General features: G+C 35.5%; 1 protein-coding gene across 2 annotated transcripts in view; it reads right to left on the reverse strand.

Moving 5' to 3' along the window:
• Positions 1 to 26,319, reverse strand: part of KIFAP3 (kinesin associated protein 3) — a 152,312-nt gene that overhangs the window by 73,897 nt on the left and 52,096 nt on the right. For both annotated transcript variants that reach the window (XM_029935002.1, XM_029935003.1), the window contains exon 10: positions 18,453 to 18,615. In XM_029935002.1, the coding sequence (XP_029790862.1) occupies positions 18,453 to 18,615 (163 nt within the window). The remainder of the gene's footprint in view (positions 1 to 18,452; positions 18,616 to 26,319) is intronic.

Genomic DNA, 26,319 nt, shown 5'->3' on the forward strand with positions numbered 1-26,319 from the left:
GTAAAACTTTACTATTCCCAAAGTATGGGCTGAGGAGAGTTACCGTACTACATACATACATACAAACCTTGTACATACTACAAGGCTCCACTCAGTTACCCCTATCTGATAGGAGCCCTTCATTTTTCTCTCATTCTTACAGGGTTATAAACTCCTTAATAATAATACAACTTGAGAAAAGAAAATAATCAAAATACAGATTCAGTACATGTTTCTCCTCCACCACTACCACAAACACACTGTGAATCTCTCATCCGTCTTTCCTGATTCTGTATTTGTGATGGATCTTAATCTCACTCCTAGAAGTAGGAAACTGTAGAGGTGATTGGCTACCAAGAAGATGAAAGGACTCAGAGGTCTAAGAACACTGCAGACAAACCTCACAATCAGCTACATTACTTATTTATCTTTAAGCAGCATGTCCCCTGCTTCCCCCTTATTTGGGCTAAGCACAACTGAACAAAACAAACTGAAATAAGATTAACATTACACCAGAGGTATTCTTTTTCCTTGAGAAAAGTGGGAAAGGAGGTGATGACAGCTCTAAGGGACTACAATATTGTACTCACAGGTCACTATAACACAAGTTGCCGATATGTCTTCTGGTTTTGTCTGGGTAAATGTTCCCTGGAACCCAATCACGTGACTTACAAATATATGTAAATTTGACTTTCAGGCTTCCTGGGTGGCTCAGTTGGTTAAGTGTCCGACTTTGGCTCAAGTCATGGTCTCACGGTTCATGGGTTTGAGCCCCACATCAGGCTCCGCACTGTCAGAGCCCCCTTTGGACCCTCTCCCTCTCTCTCTCTGCCCCTCCCCTGCTCACATGCTCATGGACTCTCTCAAAAATAAACAAACACTAAAAAAAATTGATCTTCTTCCCTTTTTGTAATTACTTAGGGAATTTAAAAATACAGAAACTGACATTTTCCCTTTTATTCAGAAAAAAAAGATGTAAATATTCTATATATGATCGTCTTACCCACATTACCTTGACAGTTCTAATTCATATCTTATTGTCACAAATCACATATTTTCTTTCTCCACTAAGGAACTGCAATATATGAATGAAGACTGCAGTATAACCCATAATTATCTAACTTACTGAAGCATTAATTATCATATAAATGATTAGTTGCTTGATAAAAATACAGCCTATAACTTTATGGCATCTAGCAGATATCCTGACAGCTATAACAAAAGGACAAAGTGTTTTAGGACAAAAGTGCATACCCGGAGTGGGAAGATATCTGGAAATAACCTAAACGCATCTCCTCAAACACAGCTGCACACAAAAAGTAATGGCTTTCTGGCAGTCAACATTTACTCTTACTTAAAGGCTGATTTGCAGATCACATAGCAATAAACAGTCATTAAGAGAGATTAAATGGTCCAAGTAAAATGAAGAGCTTATCCTTCACTATAAGCTAATCATCATCTTCTTTGATTGGAAGAAAGGATACCTGAGTTTTTGAAAAATAAACCTCAAAAAAATCTTGTATATCCTAAATGACTTTGGGGCTTAGGGGTAAGATTTTCCCATAAGAATTCATGACCAAGAACTAAAGACTGCAGCTAACCAGCTAGGATTCCTTACATCCTACAAATGGCAGGCATTTCAAAAGGGTTCCTTTAAGACTTACAGACATCAATTATTCCCAAGTAAAAACAGGCTGCCAATAGCCCATATACTGGCATAGCACCAAAGGCCCTGTGAATTCTGAGCAGGCCAGTGAAAAGACTGACTATTTTGAGAGCTAGGTCCTTAATGACTAGAGGTGGATTAGTCAAATCTGTTCAAGTAATAAGACCAGAATGGGGAAAAAATGGCCTAGTCATTATGATTCCTTTGGTATTTACGGTAATAAACATGAATCATGATGAACTCACTGGCTATTAAATGCAGAGGTCATAAGCACTTCGATAGGATTTCCACAGGAATTCACCGTTAATTAGCTGGATCATTATTTGAAAGTGTTACTGAATTATCTTAGCAGTTGTGCAGCCATTCCCCTGAAATTGGTCATTCCCAGCTGAGGGCAGTTAATGCCTTAACAAACTGGTCATTAACTCCAGTAACTGATTTGTGGGAATTATTGCACTTATAAAGTACATTCAAGACTTTTCTTTTTCTTTTTTAAAAAATTTGCAGCTGTAGTTCAGCTGGAGCAGCTGAAGGAGAAAAAAAAAAAAAACAACAGTTCTCTGGACTGCTCTCATGATCGATTTTCTGCCAATTAAAGGGCAAACCCATGCTGATGGGTTTTGAATTTTAAAATGTCTTAAGTTTTTCATCTCTGGAGTGATTAGTAAAAACACCAGTTAGTTACTAATTTTGTAAGACACTTGGGATTTTCCATTCACAGTTCAGGCAAGCAGAAATATGACTTTGAACACCAGAACTCAAAGCCAAATTTCCGCTTCTGCAGTAGACCCAGCCCAACACTTTGTAAAAACAGAGTGAGAACACAAGTTATGGGCCACATTATTAGCCAGATTCTCATTCTCTTTTGCACTCCATGTCTTCATTCAAAGTAGAAAACTCCCTTTGAAGTCACAAAGACCCCAGGAGAAGATAAGATATTTATGCTCATTATGATCAATGTGATCGACAGCCCTAGTTTAAACTTTTATTTGAGAACATTTTTAAGATTGCAACCATAATGGATAGTCTCCTGTTTTAGAATAGATTTGTTCACAGTATTAAGATTTGAGATGAATAGATAGAAAACAAGAACTTTTAATCATGAGCTGAAGAGGGAAAATTACAGAATTTGTAGGCAGATAATCATCAGTATGAAAACAAGTGTAACAACAGTTTTGTGAAAAAGTTTCATGGATAAATCATTTTTGTGTCCAATTACTTGATTTAAAAACTATATAAAACTGAAATTATAAATCTACCAGTAAGCTCAATAGCTAGTCACACTGACACATTCACTAAGTACTCTAAAATCCAACACTTCTGATGCATTTTCATTCATTTTATGTATATCTGTACATTTTGCCATATAGTTCATTTTCAAATATTTTCAACATGTTTTAATTATCTTATTTCCTGGTCTATAGTGTTCTTTTATTATGTCCACAGCATATAATACACCCTACAAAATGTGCACTCTTGTGGTACAAATGATAGGGACCAAAACAAAGCCCTTAACAATGACTGCTTTCTAGCCTACAGGCCAACAACACTGACTTAAGTGCTTCGGTCAGCTTTTACCTTGTAGAATGGAGACACCCCAGGCAATATTCACACAGAGGGTATTGGAACCAGCTGGTGATAGAAGAATCCGAAGAAAAAAGGCTTCTTGATTTAATTGGGAAAACAGGAGGAAGCATAAATTTTACTGCCATTAATAACTTCAAGCAATCTTGGTATGACTCTACCTCACCCTGACGGCTAAACATGTGCTTTCTGTTAACGTGTTTGCCACATCTGACCCCTATTGTTTGCTCACTTGATCAGGTAAGAAAATGTAGGTTTATTTATAGGATAAATGAGGCCTATTAAAATTGAGAAACAGTGCAGTAGTCTATGAGGACTTGCATACTGAAACAGATGTGTGAAATTCCATAACAGTTTTGTAATAAACAGGCCAAATGAAGTTATTTTAAAAAGTCTACTTTAAGTTTCTTAAACCATCATAAAGGCAACCTAGTTTTTTAAAAATGGAAAACACTTAATTAGAAAACATTATTCTGGTAATTTCCCAGTTTTTAATAAACAGGCCAAAAAATTCTATTTACTACATATTACTCTCTCCACAAAATAAGGATGTGCTTTATTTCTTAATTTTAGGATGCTTTTGATAAAATAAAAATTAAGTCATATTAATTATAGTAAAAATAATATTATGGGGGAATTTCAAAGGTGTTCAGAATTTAACTCTTTTAATTTTCTTTTAAGGACATATGACAGAATGGTCAAAGGAAATAACCCTTAATTTTTAAGTGATCAAAGTTTAGAGTCCACCAGCCTCTGCTCTGGTGATCTCCTACAATAAGGGAAATCAGACTTGTCTCAACCGGAAGAAATCAAACATTTATCACTTAACTCTTGACCTGGTCTGACTTGCTACACACTGATAAAATCTTTCTACAGCCTTGGAAAATTCTCTGAAACCCAGATTACCTAATGTAATCTAGACCAAGATGAATCACGTGCCATTCTCATGCTCAAAACCATTCTGGGTCTACTCACAGAACATTTATATCCATTTAGAACACCCTGGAAACCCTAATTTATCTTCCAGTGGAAAGAATATGGTCTAACATTACTGTTGGATCCTTTTTGAAATGATTCATGTGGAACTGTGAAACAGGCATGACAATGTGCTACTGAATCTCAGAATCCTAATTTTCCTGCCATAACCAATAAAATTAGTTTCAGCAGAAACCAGCCATGTAAATTAGCATGCTCATAACTTTCAAATTTAGAAGAATCAAAATTTATACAAATAGAAATTTAAATCAAGATTTAAATTATGGACCAAACTTTCTCACTAGTTGTATGAAGTGCTATAAATGTATCAGTGACCTGATGCCTCTGGTGATTAAAGGGCGACTTGCGCTAATTAACTGTTTTAGTTAACTTGCACACAGATTCATAAATTACATGTGAATGTGCCTAATAAGCACATGAAGTCAAGCACATGATGAATATTTATTGAATAGGAGTTTGATTTGTAGCTATTACTATTTTATACACACACACACACACACACACACACACACACACAAAACTACTGACATCTCTAGGTAACACTAATTCCTCAGTTTTTAAAGGAAACATTCTCCTGTCTGCTCATAAATGAACTAAATAAGTATCCCTAGGCAGGGTAATTTGTGATACTAGAGTCAACATTTGGATTTTTTGTTTTTTTATTTTGGGTTTTTTTTGGTGTTTTTCAAAAGTTTTTATTTTAATTCCAGTTAGTTAAGGTACAGTGTTACGTTAGTTTTAGGTCTACAGTACAGTGATTCAACACTGCCAAACATCATCCTGTGCTCATCAGGACAAGTGCCTTCCTTAATCCCCATCACTTATTTCACCCATTTCTCCACCTCCCTCCCCTCTGATAACCATCAGTTGGATCTCTATAGTTGAGTCTATTTCTTGATGTGTCTCTTATTTTCTTACTTTTGCTTGTTTGTCTTGTTTCTTAAATTCTACAGGAGTGAAATCATATGGTATTTGTCTTTCTCTGAGTGAATTATTTTAATATTATTATTATACTCTCTAATACCATCTATGTTGTTGCAAATGGCAAGATTTCATTCTTTTTTATGGCTGAAAAATATTCCTCTGTGTGTGTGTGTGTGTGTGTGTGTGTGTGTGTGTGTGTTGTGCATGTATGTGTGTATGTATCTTCTTTATTCATTCATCAATCAATGGACACTTGGGCTGCTTCTTTATCATAGCTATTGTAAATAATGCTGCTATAAAAAGAAGTGCATGTATGGGCTTTTGAATACTTTAAAAGAACAGTATGCTAATCTAAGCTCAAACCTGTCTTTTCATCCATTTGAATAGTGAATGCTTCTCAAACTATCTGTGGTGGAGGGTCAAGTTTTTATTTTTCCTCCCATGTGTCAGAGACCAATACTTTTGTAAGTATTTAATGGATTTACTCATTTCGGACCAGTAAACGAGTTTATGAATGTGCACTGGCTGATGGCCCACACTCTGAGTTATCACTGTATTAGAAGACTCCTGCCTTGAATCACACAATTCCCTAAAGATATCTATAAGTGAAATTAAAGTGCTATTTCAAGGTTTAAAACAAAACCCCTAAAATCAGGCATGGAATAGTCAAAACTATGAAGTAAGAAGACTTTTTTCTGTGTTCCTCATCTTTTTTCATTTAGGGACCATTATCTCTCAAACTTTCCCTTCCTTTTCTTCTACCTTATCATAGCTAACATTTGTATAAGGCTTTTTAGTTATGAAATAAAGAGATGTTAATTCTTTCATCAGAGTTGCAAAACAATCCTGTGGGACGGATTTTCTAAACAGGACAAAAGGCTCAGATCTGTTGACTTGCCTAATGTCACCCAACCAATAAAGGGTGAAGGGAAGGAAGGAGAAGCAAGTGCAGCTCTTTTAATGGTCATGCCTTTCATGTGTTCCTTTCAAACATTAACCCATCCAATCACCTACCAGTCTACAATGTGGTAGACATTTTTGTAGGCACCTGAAATATAGGAGTGAATGAGACTCATACAAACCCACATTTCCATGGAGCTTATAGTTATAGTCTTTGGGGGCTGGTGGGAATGGTGGTGATTGTAGATGTGTGACGAAGACAATAAACAAGATAATTACATGAAAGATATATCATGTGGTGATTAAGTGCTATGAAGAAAAGTAAAAGGAAAAGGAGAAAGAGAGCATGAGGATCTTGGGGATGAAATTTTAAATAGGATAACCTGAGAGCAAAGCTGTTTCATGAGGGAATGAACAAAGCAAACAACTAGGAAAGGACATGCGAGGCAGAAGGAATAGGAATTGCCAAAGTCATAAGGTAGGAGTGTTGTTACTGGATTCAAGGAATAGCACAGAGGCCAATGGGCTTTCAGCAGAAAGAACAAAAATGAGAGCACTGGAAGACGTAATTAGAGAAGTAAGGAGCTGGGAGAGAACATAGAAATGCTTGTAGGCCATTATAAGGACTTTGGTTCGTCTCTGGATAGGAAGTCATTGAAGAGTTTTGAGCAGAGAGATGACACGATTTAACTCAAATTTTAATGTGATTGCTCTGTGTGCTGGGTTAAGGAGAGAATGTGGGGCAAGGGTAGAAGCACAAAGACGAGTTAGGAAGCTACTGTATTAAGCCAGAAAAGAGAAGATGGGGTTGGGAACAGTGTGATAGCAACTATGTTTTAAAGACAAAACTGACTGCCCAGACAGATTGGATGTAGGGTACGAGGGAAAAAGAGAAATTGAGAGCTTCCCCAGCTTTGGTCAGTTAATTAGAAAGAGAAAGTTGCCATTTATGGAGAGAGAAAAGACTGAAAACAGTGGACACAGGGAATGAGGTGGGAACGTATCAGAAGCTTAAGTCTGAAGATATTAAATCTTGGACACTAATAAGGCATCCAAGTGGTAATATCTGGAGTAAGGAAGTTAGAGAAGGGGCTGAAATGATCTGTCCTTCTATTTCTATTGGGGAGTCATCAATATAGGCAAAGTATTTAAATGGAATGGATGAAGTCATCAAGGGAGTAAGTATACATCGAGAAAAATTCTAAGGACTAAGCCCTGGGAGGTATTCTACTGTTTAGAAACTGAGCAGGTAAGAGAGAAGCAGAAAAGGAGACTGAGAAGGACTGGGTACTTGGGAGAAAAACCAGAAGAGTGCTGTGTTCTGAAAAATCAGTGAAAAAAGAGGAGGAAAGAAACTACCAAATGTTCACTGATTGAGTACTAGAAGTGCTGGGAATTGACCACCGGATTTAGTGATGCAGAGGTCACTAGAACTTGACCACAGTGGTGCGATCGGAGTGTGTGTGTGTGTGTGTGTGTGTGTGTGTGTGTGTGAAAGCCTAACTGGAAAAGAACAGTGAGGGAGGGTGTAATTGAGAGACGAGAGAGAAGAGAGGAGAAAGAGGGAGTGGGATGCAAAGAACACAGAGCAGACAAGAAAGGACATGAATGTATGCAAAAAGGAAGAGAGAAACTGGGAGACAGAAAAGGACCACAATTCTTGAGGCATTCTGCAATAATGGAAGAAGAGAAATGGGATGGCAGTTCAAAGATAAAACAGTGAAGTAAGAGTAAAGAAGAATATTAAGATGGAAGAAATAATAGCATATTTCTATGTCGATGGGAATGATCTTCTAGAGGGAAAAATTAATGCAGGGGAGGAGAACTGCTGAAGCAAGAACCTTGCGTAGGTGACAGGGAATGGGATGGAGAGGGCATGTTGGTCAATGGTAAGATTAGGAGCTAGTTCATCCAGAATAATGGGAAGGCAGCAAAGTACAGAGGTAGGGGGGTAAGTGTGGCAACATGAACTCATGGAAGTTTTTCTGACTGCTTCTACAGTGAAACAGGAACAAAATAAGGTAATGAGCTGAGGATGAGGTGAGGTGCTGGATTTATGAAAAGGTATAGGAAGGAAATTCTCAGGAGAGTGGGAGCACCAGATAAAGAAGAAAATGTAGTATGACTTCTGGGCAGCACAAAAAGTCTAGTATTGATTAATTATCCAGAATTTACTGGATGCTGTTGTCCCTCTGCTCAGGGTCTTCCATCTCCATTCTCCTACATCATGTCATACATTCTCCACTCTTCTTCACAAAGCACCAAAGAAAGTGATAAAAATGATTCTACGATGTAAATGGCTGAACGCTCCGAATGTCTACAGGGCAAGGCAAGAAAGAGAATGAATGTGTACAAGATAGTAAGGTTTATCTCAGAGGGATGGGAGAGTTTGGATCATGCCTTGAAATCCAAATACAAAATTAAGAGATTATATTTTGGTAAAGCCAAACATGTCTTCTAGCTGGATTTAGACTGCTAATTTGAGACTCTGGGTATATTATTATAATCAGGAGTGTATGCATCTAATAGGAATTAAAAGCTTTAAAGAAGGCTGTAATTCGCCAGTTTTCAAGGTGTAGTCTAGATCCCTATGGGGGATCCCCAAAGTCACAGCATTAGTATATTATTGTATAACAGTACTACTATTATATAACAATACTAATATATTACTTTCCTTTTTAAAATTCACATTCTCTCATAAGAGGCTAAGTAAGACATACATGAAATCTGATACCACAACAGATTTTTGAGGGAGCTAAGAGAGCCAGCTGTTGTCTATTAAACCTGACTTTAAAGAAATTTGCAAAATGAAAAAAAAAAAAGAAATTTGAGAAATATAAAGTTATGCTACTCTTGTCACTAATTTTTGTTTTGCTTTGGAGTTTTCATAAAATATGTTAATGTGTAGCAAGTTTGTGATTTTAACATGAATATTTAATTTTCCCCTTAATTATGAATATAGTAAATATCCATAGATATAACCCCTCATAAACAAAAGTGCTTTGGGGGTCCTTGATAAGTTTTAAGAGTGAAAGGGGTCCTGAGACCAAAGATTGAAAAATTGGTGCTCTCTAACCACTGAATTCCTACAGTCTCCTAATAAGCAGGGAAAATGTACAAAATAGCAGAGAAACTGTGGAAATTGGTGATGATCTATAATTTACAGGTAGCTATCTAATCTGTTTAACCACTAGGCTGGCTGGGACTATTCCAGTTTTGTTTTGACAAATGTAAAAATTCATATATGTAGGATGAGACCTACACATTTTATGTGTAGGCTTACCCCTTGAGTTTAAGTGCTTTTGAAAATCAAGTCAAACATTGAAAAGCTGACAGGAAAGCTTGGAGCATTATTCAACTTGTGCACGAACTATTTCATGATGAACTAGGTAGGCTCTCCCAAAGAACACACTTTAATTGTGGATTTATGCTTGCTCCTTTACCTAACATCACCCCACGCACATCAAAGGATACTTATTAGCTTATGAATCATCCAAGCCAGAGCTACTGAGAGGTGCAAAAACATTTGTCTGGCGCATCAGACGAAAAGCTAAGAACATTCAGTTTTCAAGTTACTTTTGAAACACTATCAGCGCATTCTCCAGGAAACTGAAAAACACTCTATGACAAAGAATTTCCTTGCCATCTCCCAACCCAGGATATTCTGACATAAGGAAGCACTCTTGAGACACATCAAGGTCAAATGGCTTAAGAACTTATGACAGGGAATATTTCGTTTAATGATTTGATTGTTAGATGGGCCAAAAATCTGTAAACACTTAAAAAAATGAACTCTATATCATAAAAAACCTGACTAAACTAACAATTGACTAAATAAAGCTAAACTTTCTAGGTCCAATTCAATTTGCATATAATCACATTTGCTGAAACCACTGGCTGTGATAGGTCTCCCAGATGGGAATACAAAGTTAGTAAGACTAAGCAATTATGTGTCAAGTATGGCGATGAATAAAACTGAAAAGATTTATAACTGATACTGAACTAGTAAGCTGAGGTAAGTTTAGGACCCTTTTTGAAATCTTAGGAAAGTAAGATTATCAAGAATGAAGTAAGAATGGAATAATTTTGGTGGTATTTAAGAAAAACAAAGGAATATTTAGATATAAGGTTTCTTATGGATCCAAATAAAAACTTTGAAACATTTTTTAACCATTAGGCTGGCTGTGTTTTTGTTTTAACAAAAGCAAAAATTCAAATATGTAGGATGAGATCTACATGTTTTATACGGTTTATTCTCTTGAGGGAATTTCTATGCCTAGCAAAAGGTCAAAACTATTCAAACAAATCAATTTCAGGAAGTGAAGAGAGAAAATTTTAAGTAATGATTTCTAAACTTCCTTATTAATCCCTTTATGTGTCCCTGATGTCAAAGGAAAAGCTGAAACCAAAACTCCTAAATGAAATTTATTTTAAAATAACTTTTGGTTCTACCGAGTAACATTTCACTCAGCCTCACATGACAAAGTAGCTGAGTTATAACAAAACCTCTCTGCCTTTAAAAGTAATTCAAATCAAAAATCTTCCTCTAATACAACTTTTCCAGTTATTCAGCAATTCTCACAACAGCAGGGGTCGCAATGTACTAGTTAAATGTTTGAGGATACAAGAGAAGGGGATTAAATGTTCATACAGCAACAGCTTTATTACAGCCTGAAAGATTCATGATTCATTGTGCTCTAGTTAAAATAATCTATCATTAAATATAAAAAGATTTTTTAGTTATGGGGTCCCCAAATGATAATAAAGAAACCCTACTTAAAATATGATAGCATTTCCAGTTGAAACAGCATCCCTTAAAAATCACTTCTGATTAGCTTATGGGCAAGTAATAAATTGTATCATGTATCTTGAATGTATCATAGATAGGCTGCTATGTAACGATCACCACTTCAGATAGCTGTGAAATTAGGTGATTAACTAGTTGTTACTTAACCTTCTAATTTCTGTATGAGTCTAATTACATGAAATAGAAGTTGGGGTTTTGATTTTTTACTTTGCTTTTCTGTTTGGAGTTAATTGTAACTACTGTAGTATAAATGATGGAAAATAATTGCATATGTTAAAATAAAAAAAAAATAAAACAGCGATGCTTACTATGTTTAAAGAAATAAAGTCAAGGGTGAAACTAAAAAAAAAAAATCACTTCTGAAAAGTCCTCCACATGTGTAGCCCTACAACAGTGGCTTTATATCTTTTATATCTTTTTAAAAATAAACAACTTCTATATATAAAATAGGTAACTCTTTAACTCAGTCCTCGATCAACTTGAACTAAATTTCATTCTAATAAAGAACCAACCTGACCACTCATGTTCTACTCTATGCTCTGTAATTCCTTCTCCGTGATTACAATGAAGAAAAAGTGCCCCAAATTCTTCAAATACTTGATTTACAGATTTTTTCCATTAAAAACTTTCAATTCCATGGAATCATTCCAATCACTACATGCCAAGAATAACCTAGAAGAATTTAGATTATCTACTGTTCAACACATAAAAAATCCAGCAGAGACAGTGATTAAGATTTCTGAAGATTTGATGGGAAAGAAATCTAATCACTTTCCCATAGTTCAATGTTTTCCAAATGAATGTCAAATCAAACAGAACATAAAGTCAAATTAAGTCATAAGTAGAATAAACAAAGAACAGAAAATAAATAGAAAATACAGTTAAATGCACATAGAAATGGTAATACTGCTTTGTGAACATTTTTAAAGATTACATGTTAAAATCTGTAATATACATAATAAGTAAAATGTAATGTATATAAAGATACACATACGGATATATACACATGCATATACATATGACATGCACACGTGAGTATCAGATTGTAGCGTAAACTGGGGTAAAAGATGTTTCAAAGTCACTGGTCTATACTAATTACATCCTATCCCTTTAAAATATATGCTCTGTGTAATGCTTCCTTACTACAGCTTCTACATAATCATAGTGGCTAAAGACCAGAGATATTAAATAATCACTGAATTGCTCAATTGAGAAATTTATTTTATTGTGTTGGGGGTTAACGATTTAATTTTCCATACAAGTAACATATATTTACAAGTATAAAAATGATTATTCTATTGTTAATGATTTATCAGCAAATCATTTTTAGACTAAATACAATTTCTTTAAACACAGCAGACAGAACAAGCAAAATAGGTTTCTTAACAGTTACAAGAAATGTTACAAAGTCCATGCAATAAACCTTACTAAGAAGAGTGTGTTACTGGGAAGAGAACCCTTTGGGCATTCATTTGGAATTAATTTTTAACAAAATATACACTTCAAATAAGCTCACTTGTCAGCTTCCAAGACCACAGGAGATTAGAAATATATCATTAGAGAGAAGAAAATTGCTGCTATAGAATTGCTTCTGGTACAGAAGAAATGAGAAGCGACAGCTAAAAATAAGAGGGGCAAATAGAAAATCGGTACATAAAAATTTTGAGCACATGGAGTTCTGAGGCCATTTAGTAAGTGGAAATAGATGAGCACAGTAATTTTTAGATTCCTGTATAATAAATGATTGTGAATCAATGATTAAAAAACTCATATAGCAACTGAACCCAGGTACTCTGGCTCCAAAGCCCATAGTATTGACCACCACACTATACCTCTCAATAAAAATTTAAATTATGTTTATGGAACTAAAAGTAGATTTAAGAAAATATTCATGAAAAGAAAGATGAAACTTATTGTAAAATGATTAAATACTCTTAATGGTATAAGGTGAGCAAACTTTCTTATCAGAAAGACCCATTCTTTGGATATCTACAGTTTGTATTCTATCTAACTTCCTCACACTATACTCTTACTTAACCCTTCCTTATTAATATGCATTATTATCTACATACTGAAGATGAGAAAATGGACATATGGGTTAAATAATTTGCACAGTATCACAGAGCTAACAACAGATGAAGCCAATATTCAAAGTCATATAGTATGGTCCAGAATTCTAGCTTTTAATCAACGTGCTCTGTGGTACTACAGTAGTTGGATACACTACATATGATAGTATTTCAATAATGTCTCAGGATGTATTTTTTAAGAGATTCTGGTAATCCTGGAAACCCAGCTAAAATAAAATTCAGGAGCGCCTGACTGGCTCAGTCAGCACAGCATGCGACTTTTGATCTCAGGGTTGTGACTTCAAGCCTCAAAATGTGCATAGAGATTACTTAAAAATAAAAATTTGGGGCATCTGGGTGGCTCATTCAGTTAAGAGTCCAACTTTGGCTCAGGTCATGATCTCACAATTCGTTGGTTGGAGCCCCGTGTCAGGTTCTGTCTGGGCTGACAGCTCAGAGCCTGGAGCCTGTTTGAATTCTGTTGTCTCCCTCTTTCTCTGCCCCTCCTCCACTCATACTCTGTCTCTCTCTCTCTCTCTCCCTCTCTCTCTCTCTCTCACTCAAAAATAAACATTTAAAAAAATAAAAATCTGGAAAAATAAATAAAATAAAATTTAGAAAAACTAGAAAATACCTATCAGGATTGTTAGCCTGCTTGCTTACCAATATTCTAGTTCTAATCCTTCCAAGCATTTGCCCACCCCCCCTTAAAGTTTGGCATGGCCATGTGACTTGCTGTTACCAGTGGAAGTATAAACAAAATTTCTATTTGTCAGATCAGAGCAGAAGTCTTCAAAAGAAGTTTCCAATTCTCCATTTTCTCTGTTCTCCTTTCCCTGATGCTATGGTGACCCAGAGATTCTGTGAGTCTTGGTCTTTGACTGATGCTAACATGGACCAACACTTTCTACTCACTTACAGATATGTAATACAAGCAAGAGGTAAATTTTTGATGTGTCTTTAGGTACTGAGATCTTAAGGCTGTTTATTAATAATCATAGCCTTGTCTTCCACTAATACATTGGACAGAGGGGTTTTTCTTGGGAAGTGATGAATAAAAGGGCCATTTTTAGACCTGATAAATACGAACAATTATAAAACGGTTATGTTCTAAAAACTCATACTGAAATTAGTTATTTGGAATTTGGACCACTATTTTTTCCAGAGGCTCACCTTATGATAAAAAGAAGCTTATTTAACTCATAATTTAAATCAAAAAGAGTAGAAAACAACAGTGTCTTTAAAATAAAAGAATGTAATATGTAAATAGATGTCAATCTGTATGTTCTAAATACTTCTAGGCATTCTGAAGCTTTATTAGAAGCTGAAGGCACTGTTATCTAGTATATGTTAATTTCTCTTCAATATGTGCATTTTTTCCCCTTCCTTGATCCTGGAATATCAGTAGCTATTCTCTTTTGTTTACTATGTATGATTGTCATTGCTTCCATGGCTTTTAAGTGAAGAATGAAAAGGTGGAACTAAAGGAAATTATTAAGCAAAAGATTTATGAACATTTGAAAAGAAAGAAATTGTTCAAGTCAAAATTCAATGACTTGTTAGCAGGGAGCAAGAAGGGGGAAAAAGATGAGGACACACTCAATCTTTACCTAAAGAAGAAAGATTTTAGAGCCTACTTATTAGTCCTCAGATAGATCAAAGTTGTCATGAATTTATGAAGTATATTGGGTCCTCATACAGCAAAAAAGTTGAGCTATACCCAAATTTTTCTTTGCTTTCAATAATTATTCAAATCACAACACTATTCCATATTTTTTTATTTGTTCTCCAAGAAAATTTTTGTGTCTCTTCTTGTGAGGAGTGTTATTTAGCTATCATCTATTTTATTTAACATACAAAGGTAAGCCAAGAAGTTAGGTCAGTAAGATACCCATAAGCATCTCAACAAAATCATTTTGCCTTTTTTAAAATTTTTTTATGTTTACTTATTATTCAGAAAGAGAGAAACAGAACATGAGTGGGGGAGGGACAGAGAGAGAGGGAGACACAGAATCTCAAGCAGGCTCCAAACTCTGAGCTGTCAGCACAGAGCCCGATGCGGGGCTTGGACCCACAAACCATGAGAACATGACCTGAGCTGAAGTCAGTTGCATAACCAACTGAGCCACCCAGTCGCCCCAAAATAATTTTGCTTTTAATCTGTTTTTATAGATCAGCCAAGAACAGAGGTAGAAACATTTCAGATCATCTACTTCTACCTATGTAATGCAAGATTTGAATAATACTAGCTTTTTACTTTCCTTGGTGTGGCAAAATCTAATGCCTTAGGAATTCATGGTATTTCAAAGAAAATAATGAAGCAACACTTTGAAAGAATGACTCAAACAAGGTAAACGCTTTTCAGTTACTCTTCCTACTCAAAACTTCCTCATCTCTGCAGCATGAAGATTCCTAGATCATCATGGCTTCTCAGTAACAGCTTAAACTTGATATACTTTTTACGTATTTGTTGAAAAATAAACACATTTCTCTGGCTGTTTTGTCTCCTTTAGTGGTTTCCTCTTCCCACTTTTATTCTATCAGAAAAGTGTTTCTTTTTTTAACCTTCACCCCTCATGAGCTATAATCCTATGTTTCTATTTGTCTCTAAAATGTTTCACACTGAATCTATTGCTGGGTTCCTCAAGCTACTTCCCTCACATATCTCTATTTCTGTCCCTGGCATTAGACTTCTAACAGTCATTGGGTATGAATTCTTCCTCTCTCTATCATTACCTACATTCAAAAATGTCATATTAAGTCTACCTATAATATGTATCTCTTTTGCCTCACATCTGACATACTACCTCTTTCTTAGTCCATGTTTTCTGTACTTCCGGTCTTGCTGTTACAACAGACTCTTATTCTAATCTGTAGACGCTAGTTCTAATCCATCCAATAGAATAATGTCAGATTAATTTCTCTAGAGTAGTACTCTGAGACCAACTAAAAAACCTGCAATGATTCCCACCATCAGCTAAACTAAGCAAAACTTATTGGCATAGTCTTAACCTTCATAATGCCACATAAGAGCATAAACCCCATTTATTTTCAAAGTTATCTCCTACTATCTTCTTAGTTCTGGTTCCTCATACTGGCTTAGCACCATCTATTCCTTCAGTAATGTTGATCACTTTACGTGAAATACTTTCTACAGCCTCTATTCTTCTTCCTTTATAAATATCACCTTGTTAAAAGTCCAAATCTATCAATATCCATCTCAAATGGCATTTTACTTATGAAGGACCAATTAGGAAACATTCTCTCTTTTGAATTTCAATATATCCACAGATTGATTCCTATAGTGCTTAACAATGTGTTTTGCCATAGATTTTCAACATTTTTCTGAATTAAAATTTAGTCAAACTGCACACACATCCCAGGAGAGTAAAAATAAATAGGTTAGTTTGTGAATAAAGATGTAGTATCTATTTGAAGGTATTTGCACTCAGAGAAAGGTAGGTCAGCAACACTTACAGAATGTCCACTTTAATCAAGTAATGATGATGATGGTGATGACTGTAAGAAAATGATTTATAGCTAACATTTATTAAGGAAATAGTATGTATCAAGTACTATTTTAAGCACTCTGCATGCAATATCTCATTTAAGTTTCAAAAGAACTTCAAGTTGGTTATATTTATTGTTGCCATTTTAGAGATGAAAAAAACTGAGTCATAGTTTGGGTACCTTGCCCAACACAACAGAGTTAGAAGTAAAGATAGCCATAATTCTGATAAGACAGGTCAACCCAGAAATCGAGCTCTAGAAGAGATGAAAGAAATTATTTTATTAAATGCTATATCTTATATCATAAAATTTACTATTTGTTAATAAAATATAGACTGGGTATCCTGTAAGCAATTTCCCCCAAATCTCTTTTAAATCATTTGTTTCATAAAAGTAGGTCACTAGATACAGAATAAACCAAATAGTCTCCGAATTCCTTCAGGACAAGAACTATAACTTATTCATCTGCATACCCTGAGAATCTAACCTAATATTTGATACATAATTCTGCTAGATTTACACTAGATAAAAGATCACATGAATTAAATTCAAAGCACCATCAATTTTAAAGCTTTCCTGTTTCCTAGTTAAATGTATTGCTTTGGTTCCACAAAAGCAATTTTTGAAAGTGCTTCTCAATAGAGTTCCTTTTTGCAATATTTGTGGACTGACCAATGGGCCAAATGTTATTGGACTGACTGATGAAATGTTTTCCTATTGTGAGAAAAGGACTAAGATATAAGTTTCCTTAAAACTTCCTTTATTTTAAGGTTAAGTTGGAGAATCGAATTTTGTACTTAATCATAGTCTACTTAATATACTACACAGTGTAGTTTAATGTAGTAGTTAATAAATCTTTGGTAGCAGATACAACTGAGGTTGAATGTGAGCTCTGCCTTTTATCAGTTGTGTAGATGTGAGTAAAGATCTCAGGGATTCCATGAGATAATGTAAATCAAGCACACAACAAAATGACTGGCACAGTAAATATTCAATATAAATGTTACTGCTAGTATTATAAAGAAAATAATGATGAAATCAATGAGAGACTGGTTTCATAGATATTAGATAGCCAAGAATAAACTTAATTTTGAATCATTCTCTACTATTTCACTACTATTGGCAACACTTAAAAAATATTTGAAAACAAGGAGAAAGCTACAAAAAAAAAATGAATGAAACTGCAGTGGTGAAACAAAGGAACGGAGTCTTAAAAGATGGGCAAGAATTGTGCTTTCTGGTTAAAAGAACACAATGGCATTCCAGGTAGAGAAAAAAAGCAGGTGGACAAGTATTTAGGTATAAAGAGCTTGGTTAGGGAACTGTATAGTTCAGTATAATATATGTTCAGTATATGTTATATTTCAGTGTAAACATAGTATAAAGTATATGTTGGGGAATAGAAGGTGCCTATAGAAACAGACACTGAACAGATCATAAAGGACTTTTTAATACTCTTCCAAGAAGCCTTATGTATGAGCATTCAGAGTTAATGCTTCAATCCATCTCTGCTATATAGTTATCTTGCTAACAGCTAAAAGAAAATAAGACATCATTAACTGAATCTGCCAATGCAGTATTTTCTAACCCATGCTATAAAAAATGCCCTTTTTAACTTAATGAGAAAAAGGCTCCACAAGTTTGTGTATTCAAAAGCAGTATTTTAAAGTATGGCAGAATCTAAGAACTTAAATGATACCTGCTTTTAAAAATACTGTTAAAGTATAAGTAATTTTTCCTTCTTGCTTCCTTGGTAGTACTTTTATAATTTCACTTTAGTTTCACTTTCACACAGGGAAACAAAGTCAGAGTTAAAAGTTTCTATTCCCTCATTCTAGAGCACCATGGAAATCCTGCCTCACATTTTTCATTCATTCTGCATATTTTTAGTATTAAGTTCCCAATCAAAGAAAATATACAGAATGATTTTTGCTCAGCAGACTTCAACACAGAGCTCAATTTTCCAGTGGTGTTGAAAATTCCAAGCAACACTATCAGCAGTTTTTAAAAGGCATACCTAGGAGTGCGGTGAGTTTGGGTAGCAGTCCAACCTGTACCATCTTATTCCTCAGTCCTGTGTCGAAGGATAAGTTGAGTAAAAGTCGGAGGGTGATATTCAGCAAATCTTCATGTTCACAGGGTATCATTTTTACCAGTTTTTCAACAATGTCCATTTCCACCTATGTAATACAATAATACAAATGCAGTGAGGCTCTGTTGTACAATTGTTTCATCGTTTTTTTACCCTCAGGTGTACCTGTTTCATAATTATGTATTAATCTGTTTACTTACTTTAATCTATAAACTTCTGTAAATTCAAACTTTTGAGGAAAAAAAATATATTTCTACATTATCTCCTCCCTTCACTTAATACTGTCAACTGGAAAACAAATCACATTGGGTCTTTGAAAACACATTATTGAACGTCACCTAAGTGCGAGGCCCTGTGCTAGATTAAACAAGATCATGTCTTGGCCTTTAAGGATTCCACATTCTAAAAACAGAGCAGACAAATAGAACAAACAATTAAAATACAATGTAATAGGGGCGCCTGGGTGGCTTAGTTGGTTAAGTGTCTGACTCTTGATCTCTGCTCAGGTCATGATCTCAGGGTTGTGAGACAAGCCCCAGTCGGGTTCCATGCTGGGCATAAAGCTTGCTTGAGAGTCTCTTTCTCCACTTCTCTCTCTGACCCACCTCCTCTTGAGAGTACGTGTGCACCTGCTCTTTTTCAACAAACAAAACCAATTTAATTAAAATAAAATGCACAAAGTCCTGTTGAAGCAACATGGAAGGAAGTACCAAGCTATCTAGAAGAATAGAAAAGACTTCAACTTAGAAACAGTTTTTAAAACTGTCTAACAATTTGCTCTCTGGTTAAGAAAAGCAATGGCAATCCAGGTGAAAAGCCAGTGGCCAGGCACTTAGGCATAAAATAGCTTATCTGGGGCACTGCAAGTGCTTGGGTATGGACATAGTATAAAATTTAAGTTGGGGAATGGCAGAAGCCTACTAAATAGATGTCAAACAAATCACAAAAAGCTTTTAATGCTCTGCTAAGAAGAATTCTTTGAAAGATTTAAGTCCAGAGGGTGATATGGTCAGACTAGTAGCATAAAGATAAATATATAAATACATGCATACATATATACACATATGCATACACAGAATGGAACACAAAAAAATGAATAAGGGGTATCAAAGAGGGATAGTCTGAAATAGGTAGAAATAGAAAAGAGGCACTTAAGAATATCTTGCATTAGACAGGTGAGAGGTGATTAGGTCTGAATCAAAGAAGACAAAGAGGTTGAATGGGAAATAGTGTGAGAGACCTTGAGGAGATATGGTCAAAGAATATGAATGAGAAGGGAAGAGGAAGCACTGAAGATGACTTTCAGGTTTGTGTCTTGGTCAGTGTGTTGGGAGGGTCCCCAAGATCACCCCAACACTCAGAAATTTGCTGACTCACAGGACTCAGCATGTAGTCATCTTCAGGACTGTCATTTGTTATAATGAAAAAAGGCAAAGCAAAATCAGAAAAGGGAAAATTCGGCACATGGAGGCAAAGTCCAGAGGTGTACATTTCCTAGAATCCTCTCCCCATACAGTCACCGAGGATGTGCTTCGATATTGAATTAAACTAAAACTCAGTGCCCACAGTTTTTACTGGGGGTTGGTCACATAGGAACCCTCTGCCAGCACAAACTAAAACTCTACATTCCTAGAAGGAAAGCAGGTGTTTAGCAAAAACCACACTGCTTGTGCAAATAGTTTAGGCATGGTAAACAACCCGTATCAGTTAGGGAATAGTAGGAACACTCCTGAAATCCAGGTTCCCGCATGCCAGCCAAGGGTCAGCCTCGTGAGAAGGCCTATCTAAGGAGAGCAATCCTAAGCCCTTTTCTGCACTCGATAAGAAGAACGTGGGTTTAAGATCTGTAAACTGAAAAGCAGATATAGAACAAAGAGGACAAAATTTTTTTTAAATTTTTGCCATATTTAATTTGACTTGATAAGTCATCTGATACATGAAAATCTTATCAAACTCAGGAGAGAATGGGCACTTGGGTGACTCAGTAGTTTGAGCATCTGACATCTGCTCAGGTCTTGGTCATGTGGTTTTGAATTCAGTAGCCTAGGGCTTGCTGCTGTCAGCAGGGAGCTCGCTTAGGATCCTCTGTCCCCCTCTCTGTCTGCCCCTCCCCCACTTGCTCTGTCTCTGTTTCTGTCTCTCTCAAAAACAAATAAACCTTAAAAAAAAAAAAACACCTCAGGAGAGAAGCTGGTCTACAAGTAACAGTTGAAACTCCAGGTCCAGGTCAGCAAACTATTGCTAGTTTGCTAAACTAGCTAAAGAGCTAAAAATGGTTTTGGCTTTTACATTTTTAAACGGTTGAAAAACATATCAAATGAATAGTATGTCATGATACATGAAAATTTTTAGAATTTAACTTTCAGTTTCCATAAATAAGGTTTTATTGGAGTACACGCACACTCATCTCATTTGTTTACAGACTAGGGCTGCTTTCGGGCTGCAGTAGCAGAGATGAGTAGTTGCAACAGAGACCACACAAACCTAAAATAAACAAACAAACAAATAAATAAATAAATAAAATGAAGCCTAAAATATTGACTGTCTGGCCATTTACCAAAAAATTTGCTAGCCCCCATTCTAGATGATTATAAAACCGTTTTGAGAGAGCTTGCCTTAGAGTAAGAACTCACAGAAGACAGAACTTACTTGGTAACGTAGGCCCTATATTCACATTTCTTAAGCTAGCAATCAGAATAAGTTGGTTATAAAAATACCTCACACCTTTGTTACAAAGCAATGGCTAAAAAAAAGAGAAATTCTTAAATAATCACATGCTTCCTTGATCATGACCGAAAGACTTATGAGTAATCTTGCTCTTCTTTTTTTTTAAATTGTTTTAAATGTTTATTTATTTATAAAAGAGAGTAAGAAACACAGAGCATGAGCAGGAAAGGGGCAGTGAGAGAGGGAGACACGGAGTCCGAAGCAGTCTCCAGGATCTGAGCTGTCAGCACAGAGCCCGACGCAGGGCTTGAACTCACAAACTGTGAGATGGTGATCTGAGCCGAAGTCAAACACTTACCTGATTGAGTAACCCAGGTGCCCCTCGACTTTTCTTGTATTAGAAGTCTAGAGCATTTACTTATACCACCCTTGCCATACCTTTATTGCAATCTTTCATTGACCTCATAAAAGTCACATTGCTAATTGAGCCCTCAATATATCTTTTTCTCTCATTCCATGCTAAGGGGTGAACACTGGTTTTTTAAAAAAATACTAAACTGACAAACTAACAATGATTTTTCCTTCAGACCTCTATCTCCACTCGACAGCACCACTGTAATCATATCTAGAGCTCTTCATTACAAAGCACAAATCCATCCTAAAGACTCTCTAATTTTGGTTCTGTCTTTCTCCTAGTTTAATCTTCTGAGTAGGTCAGGTAAATCATTATTTTGTTAACTTCCTACAATTTCCACAGAGGCCAGTAACAAAGATTTGTCAAATTTATACAAAATATTAATTCTATCACTAGCTTCATTGATTACAGTAAATAACATCTTTTTTTAGCTTTATCTATTCAACAAATATTTTTTAACTTAAGCCCCAGGTACATATTAGTAAACAAGGGAAAAATGATTCCTGTCTTCATGAAGCTTATATTCTAGGAGGAATAAAATATATAGTAAAAAATTATTATGCAGTTACTTAATAAGAAAAAAAACAGTACCATGAAAAAATATGAGTGGATCTGATATAATCTCAATGTGAAGAGTTGTCAAAGAAGGCTGCTCTAAGGAAAAATAACTTCCTGGATGAATAGAAGTTATCTAAAGTTAACTGAGGAGGCAGAGGAAAGAGTGACCTAGATGGAAAAAAAACACCATGTGTAAAAGCCTTAGGTGATACGGAAAACTCAGCATTCAAGGAACTCCTTAAAATTTATCCTTCCAGTTACTAAGTGGAAAATGTATTGGAAGGAGGCAAGAATAGAAATAGGGAGAGTAAAATGCTATGAAATAGTCAAGTAGAGGCATTAGTGATTAAGAAAAATAAGGCAGAACTATGTGTCTAGCCCTGTGCTGGAGAGGGTGGGTGATACAAAAGTGAATAAAAAATACATCCTGTCTTCTGAAAAAGAAAAAAAAAGAAAAGTAGGCAGGACTTCAAACTTGCTCTTAGGATGTAAAAATCTGGACAAGATGTGGTTCCCACTCTAACTGGAAGAAAATTCCAGACATAAAATCATAACTTAAAAAAAAAGAAGAAAACATCAGAGAGCTGAGGTTCCAAGGAAATCAGCTGGCCTGAAATATAAGGAAAGTAGGTGCCCTCAAGGAGAGAACGGCCATGAGCATTGACTTACACATACAAGGCAGTTCGGTGGAGAAAAACAGAGTTGCTATAGAACTGGGAGAGAAGATTGCATGGAAAATTTTACATAAATTGTGAAGCAGCCTTACTCTAGAAATGTGACGCGGCAGATGCTCAGGGTGTTTACAACCACTTGCAAGGTCTTTTCTAAGGACCTGATCAGAAGGTCACAAGAAAAACTGGGGACAGAACAGGAGATGGAAGAAAAACTCCCCCTCAGTCGAGGGGTCCTAAGGGAAGAGGAACTGCTGCCACTAAGGAAAACGCATAAAACGCTGCCCAGATCTCTTCCTCCTATTTCCCCTAAAAAGCAAAAGACTCAATTAAGCTTCTTGGGCAAGTATGACAAACCCTGTCACATCCACAACACAGTGAAGACCCTCTGCCACTGGGGGAAAGACAGAAAAGAAGTCCAGAGGAGGGGTGTTGACAGGATGACTGAGGAAGCCCCAGCGCTGAGAACCAGAACTACAGACATGGGAGCAGCCTAAAACTGCCCGAAGCCTAAATCAGAACAACAAAAATACCTCGTCTTTCCCCCTCTCTGAACCGGGTACCAGATTAGCAAAAGCCAAGTAACAAGTAATAGCAGTACATTGCTGGGAGAGCATTAAAATGAAGTGAGAGGTCCTCTTGGAGGCACAGATGCACTGGGAAAGTCTTAAGTGTAGAGTGGAACATGAACACTGAGAAAAACCCTCTGGCAACCACTTCCTCACACCAAAGACAACGTAATGCTACGTGGGTTTGAGCTCATAATGCATGGAAGGTAACTCCTGACAAGAATGACTAAAGGCTTAGAAAATAAAGTCTGCCCATTTCCAGACATAAAAAATATTTATATCTCAATCTGTACTCATCAACACACTGTGTCTAGCTCTTAATAAGAAATTATGATACATGAAGAGCAAGAAAATATCTCACTGAAGGCAATTAACAGAACCAGACTTAGATATTACCTGTATAATTACCAGAGAATTTAAAACCATATTAGAGAATTATTATTTAGTAATAATTTAACATGATTAATATGGTAAAGGCTCTACTGGAAAAAATGGATAATATGAATGAACAGAGAATTCTGAAGAAAAAGATACTAAAAGAACTAATGGAAATGTTAAACACACACACACACACACACACACACACACACACACACACACACACACACTCAATACAGAGATGAAGAAAACCGTCATGGGCTCAAAGGCAGACTTGATACAGCTAATTACAGAATAAGTATGTCAGGAGGTAGGTCAATAGAAATCTTCCAAACTGAACAAAAAATTTTTTTAAGAAATGAAAAGAATAAAACAATGACACAATATCTAAGAGCCATGAGACAATATCAAATGGATGAACAGGTATAACTGAAATCCAGTAGAAGAGATGCAGAATGGGACAGAAGCAATACTTGAAGAGATAATGGACAAGGATTTTCTAAAAACAATGATAGAATCAAACCACAGATACAAGCTCAGAGAATCCCAAGTAGAATACAACACACACACACACACACACACACACACACACACACACACGTGCCTAAAGAGACATATGTTCAAAGTGCTGAAAAGCAAAGATAAAATCTTGGGAGGAAAGTAAAAATAAAAGAGGCATTACATATAGAACACAAAAGATAAGAATTACCTCACACTTCTTGTGAAAAACTATGAAAGCCAGAAAATAACGAAGTGATATTTATAACGTATGTCAACCTAGAATTCTGAATTCAGTGAAAATATATTCCCCAAATCAATCATGAAACCAAAAACTTGTTACTTGAAAATATCAATAATATTGATAAACCACTAATTTACAACAAGAGAGAGAGAAAGAGAGAAGAAACAAATTACCAATATCAGTAATGAAATGGGGAATAATCACTTCAGACCTTTGGACTTTAAAAATGTAAGAAGGAAAAATTTTGTACAGAAATCTGTTTGCCCATATTTGACAACATAGATGAAATGGATACATTCCTTGAAAGATAAAAACTACAAAGCTACCACTCAAAGGAAACAGATAACATTAACAGTCATATTAAATGTTTAGATTGAAATGATACCAATTCTACACTAACCCCTCCAGAAAAATTGAAAAGGAATGCTCCTCAACTCATTCTATAAGAACACAGCTATTCTAAAAGCAAAACTAGACCAAGTCATAAGAAAACTAAACTGGTAATCATTCATGAACACATATAAAAAAATTCTCAACAATGTATTACCTAATAAAATCTAACAATGTATAAAAAGACAATATATTGTGACCAAGTGGTGTTTCTCCTCTGAATGCAAGATTGGCTCAATATCTACAGTCAATTAACACAATTCACTGTATAAGTAGTCTAAAAAAGAAAAACCATGTGATCATCTCAAATGATGTAGAACAGACATTTAACAAAATCCAAAATCCATTCTTGATAAAGTCTCAGCAAACTAGAAGTAGAACAGAACTTATGTAAACTGATAGATTATCTACAAAAAAAATCTACTTAATATTAAATTTAATAGTAAAAGAATTGCTTTTTGCCTAAGATCAGAAAAAGAAAGGGACATCCACTTGAAGCATTCCTTTGTAAGATCGTATTAGACCTAACCAATACAATAAGAAAAAGAAAGAAAGAGAGGAAGAGGGAAAGAAAGGGAAAAAGAAAGAAAGAAAGAACAAACAGATTAGAATTGAAGAAATAAAAATTTATGTTTATAGATAACATAATGGTCTACTTAGCAAACCTCCAAGAATCTATGAAAAGCCATTACAATTAAAAAACTGAATTTAGCAAGGTCATAGGACACAAGGTAAATATACAAAAGTCAAATGTAACTTCTGTATGCTGTCAATAACAGAAAACCATTTATTTTTTAAAAACTACTATACCAGGGGGCCTGTGTGGCTCAGTCATTTAGTTGTCTGACTCCTTATTTCAGCTCAGGTCATGATCCTGGGGTCATGGGGTTGAGCCTTGTGTCAGGCTCCACACTCAGCATGAAGCCTACTTAAGATTCTCTCTCCCTCTGTCCCTCTCTCCTGCTTATGCTCTCACTCCCTAAAATAAAAACAAAATAAAACAAAACCCATACTATTTCTAGTGGTAAAACACTGAGGTATAAATCTAACAATATATATGCTAAACAAATATATATGCTAAACATCATTAAATGATGAAAGAAATCAAGAAAGATCTAAATAAATGCAGAGCTATACCACGTTCATGAAGGAAAATCAAGTATGGTTAATATATTGCATCTTGCCAATAGATTTAATTCAATCCCTGCTAAGATTCCAGGTTGTTGTTGTTTTGTTGTTTTTTTTTAAGAAATAGACTACTGCTGATGCATAGGAGCACATGTACCCCAATGTTCATAGCAGCAATGTCAACAATAGCCAAAACATGGAAGGAGCCTAAATGTCCATCACCTGACGAATGGATCAAGAAGATGTGGTATATATTCACGATGGAGTACTACGT

The sequence above is a fragment of the Suricata suricatta genome, chromosome 3 (assembly GCF_006229205.1).
Source record: "Suricata suricatta isolate VVHF042 chromosome 3, meerkat_22Aug2017_6uvM2_HiC, whole genome shotgun sequence".
NCBI classification, from domain to species: Eukaryota; Metazoa; Chordata; class Mammalia; order Carnivora; family Herpestidae; genus Suricata; species Suricata suricatta.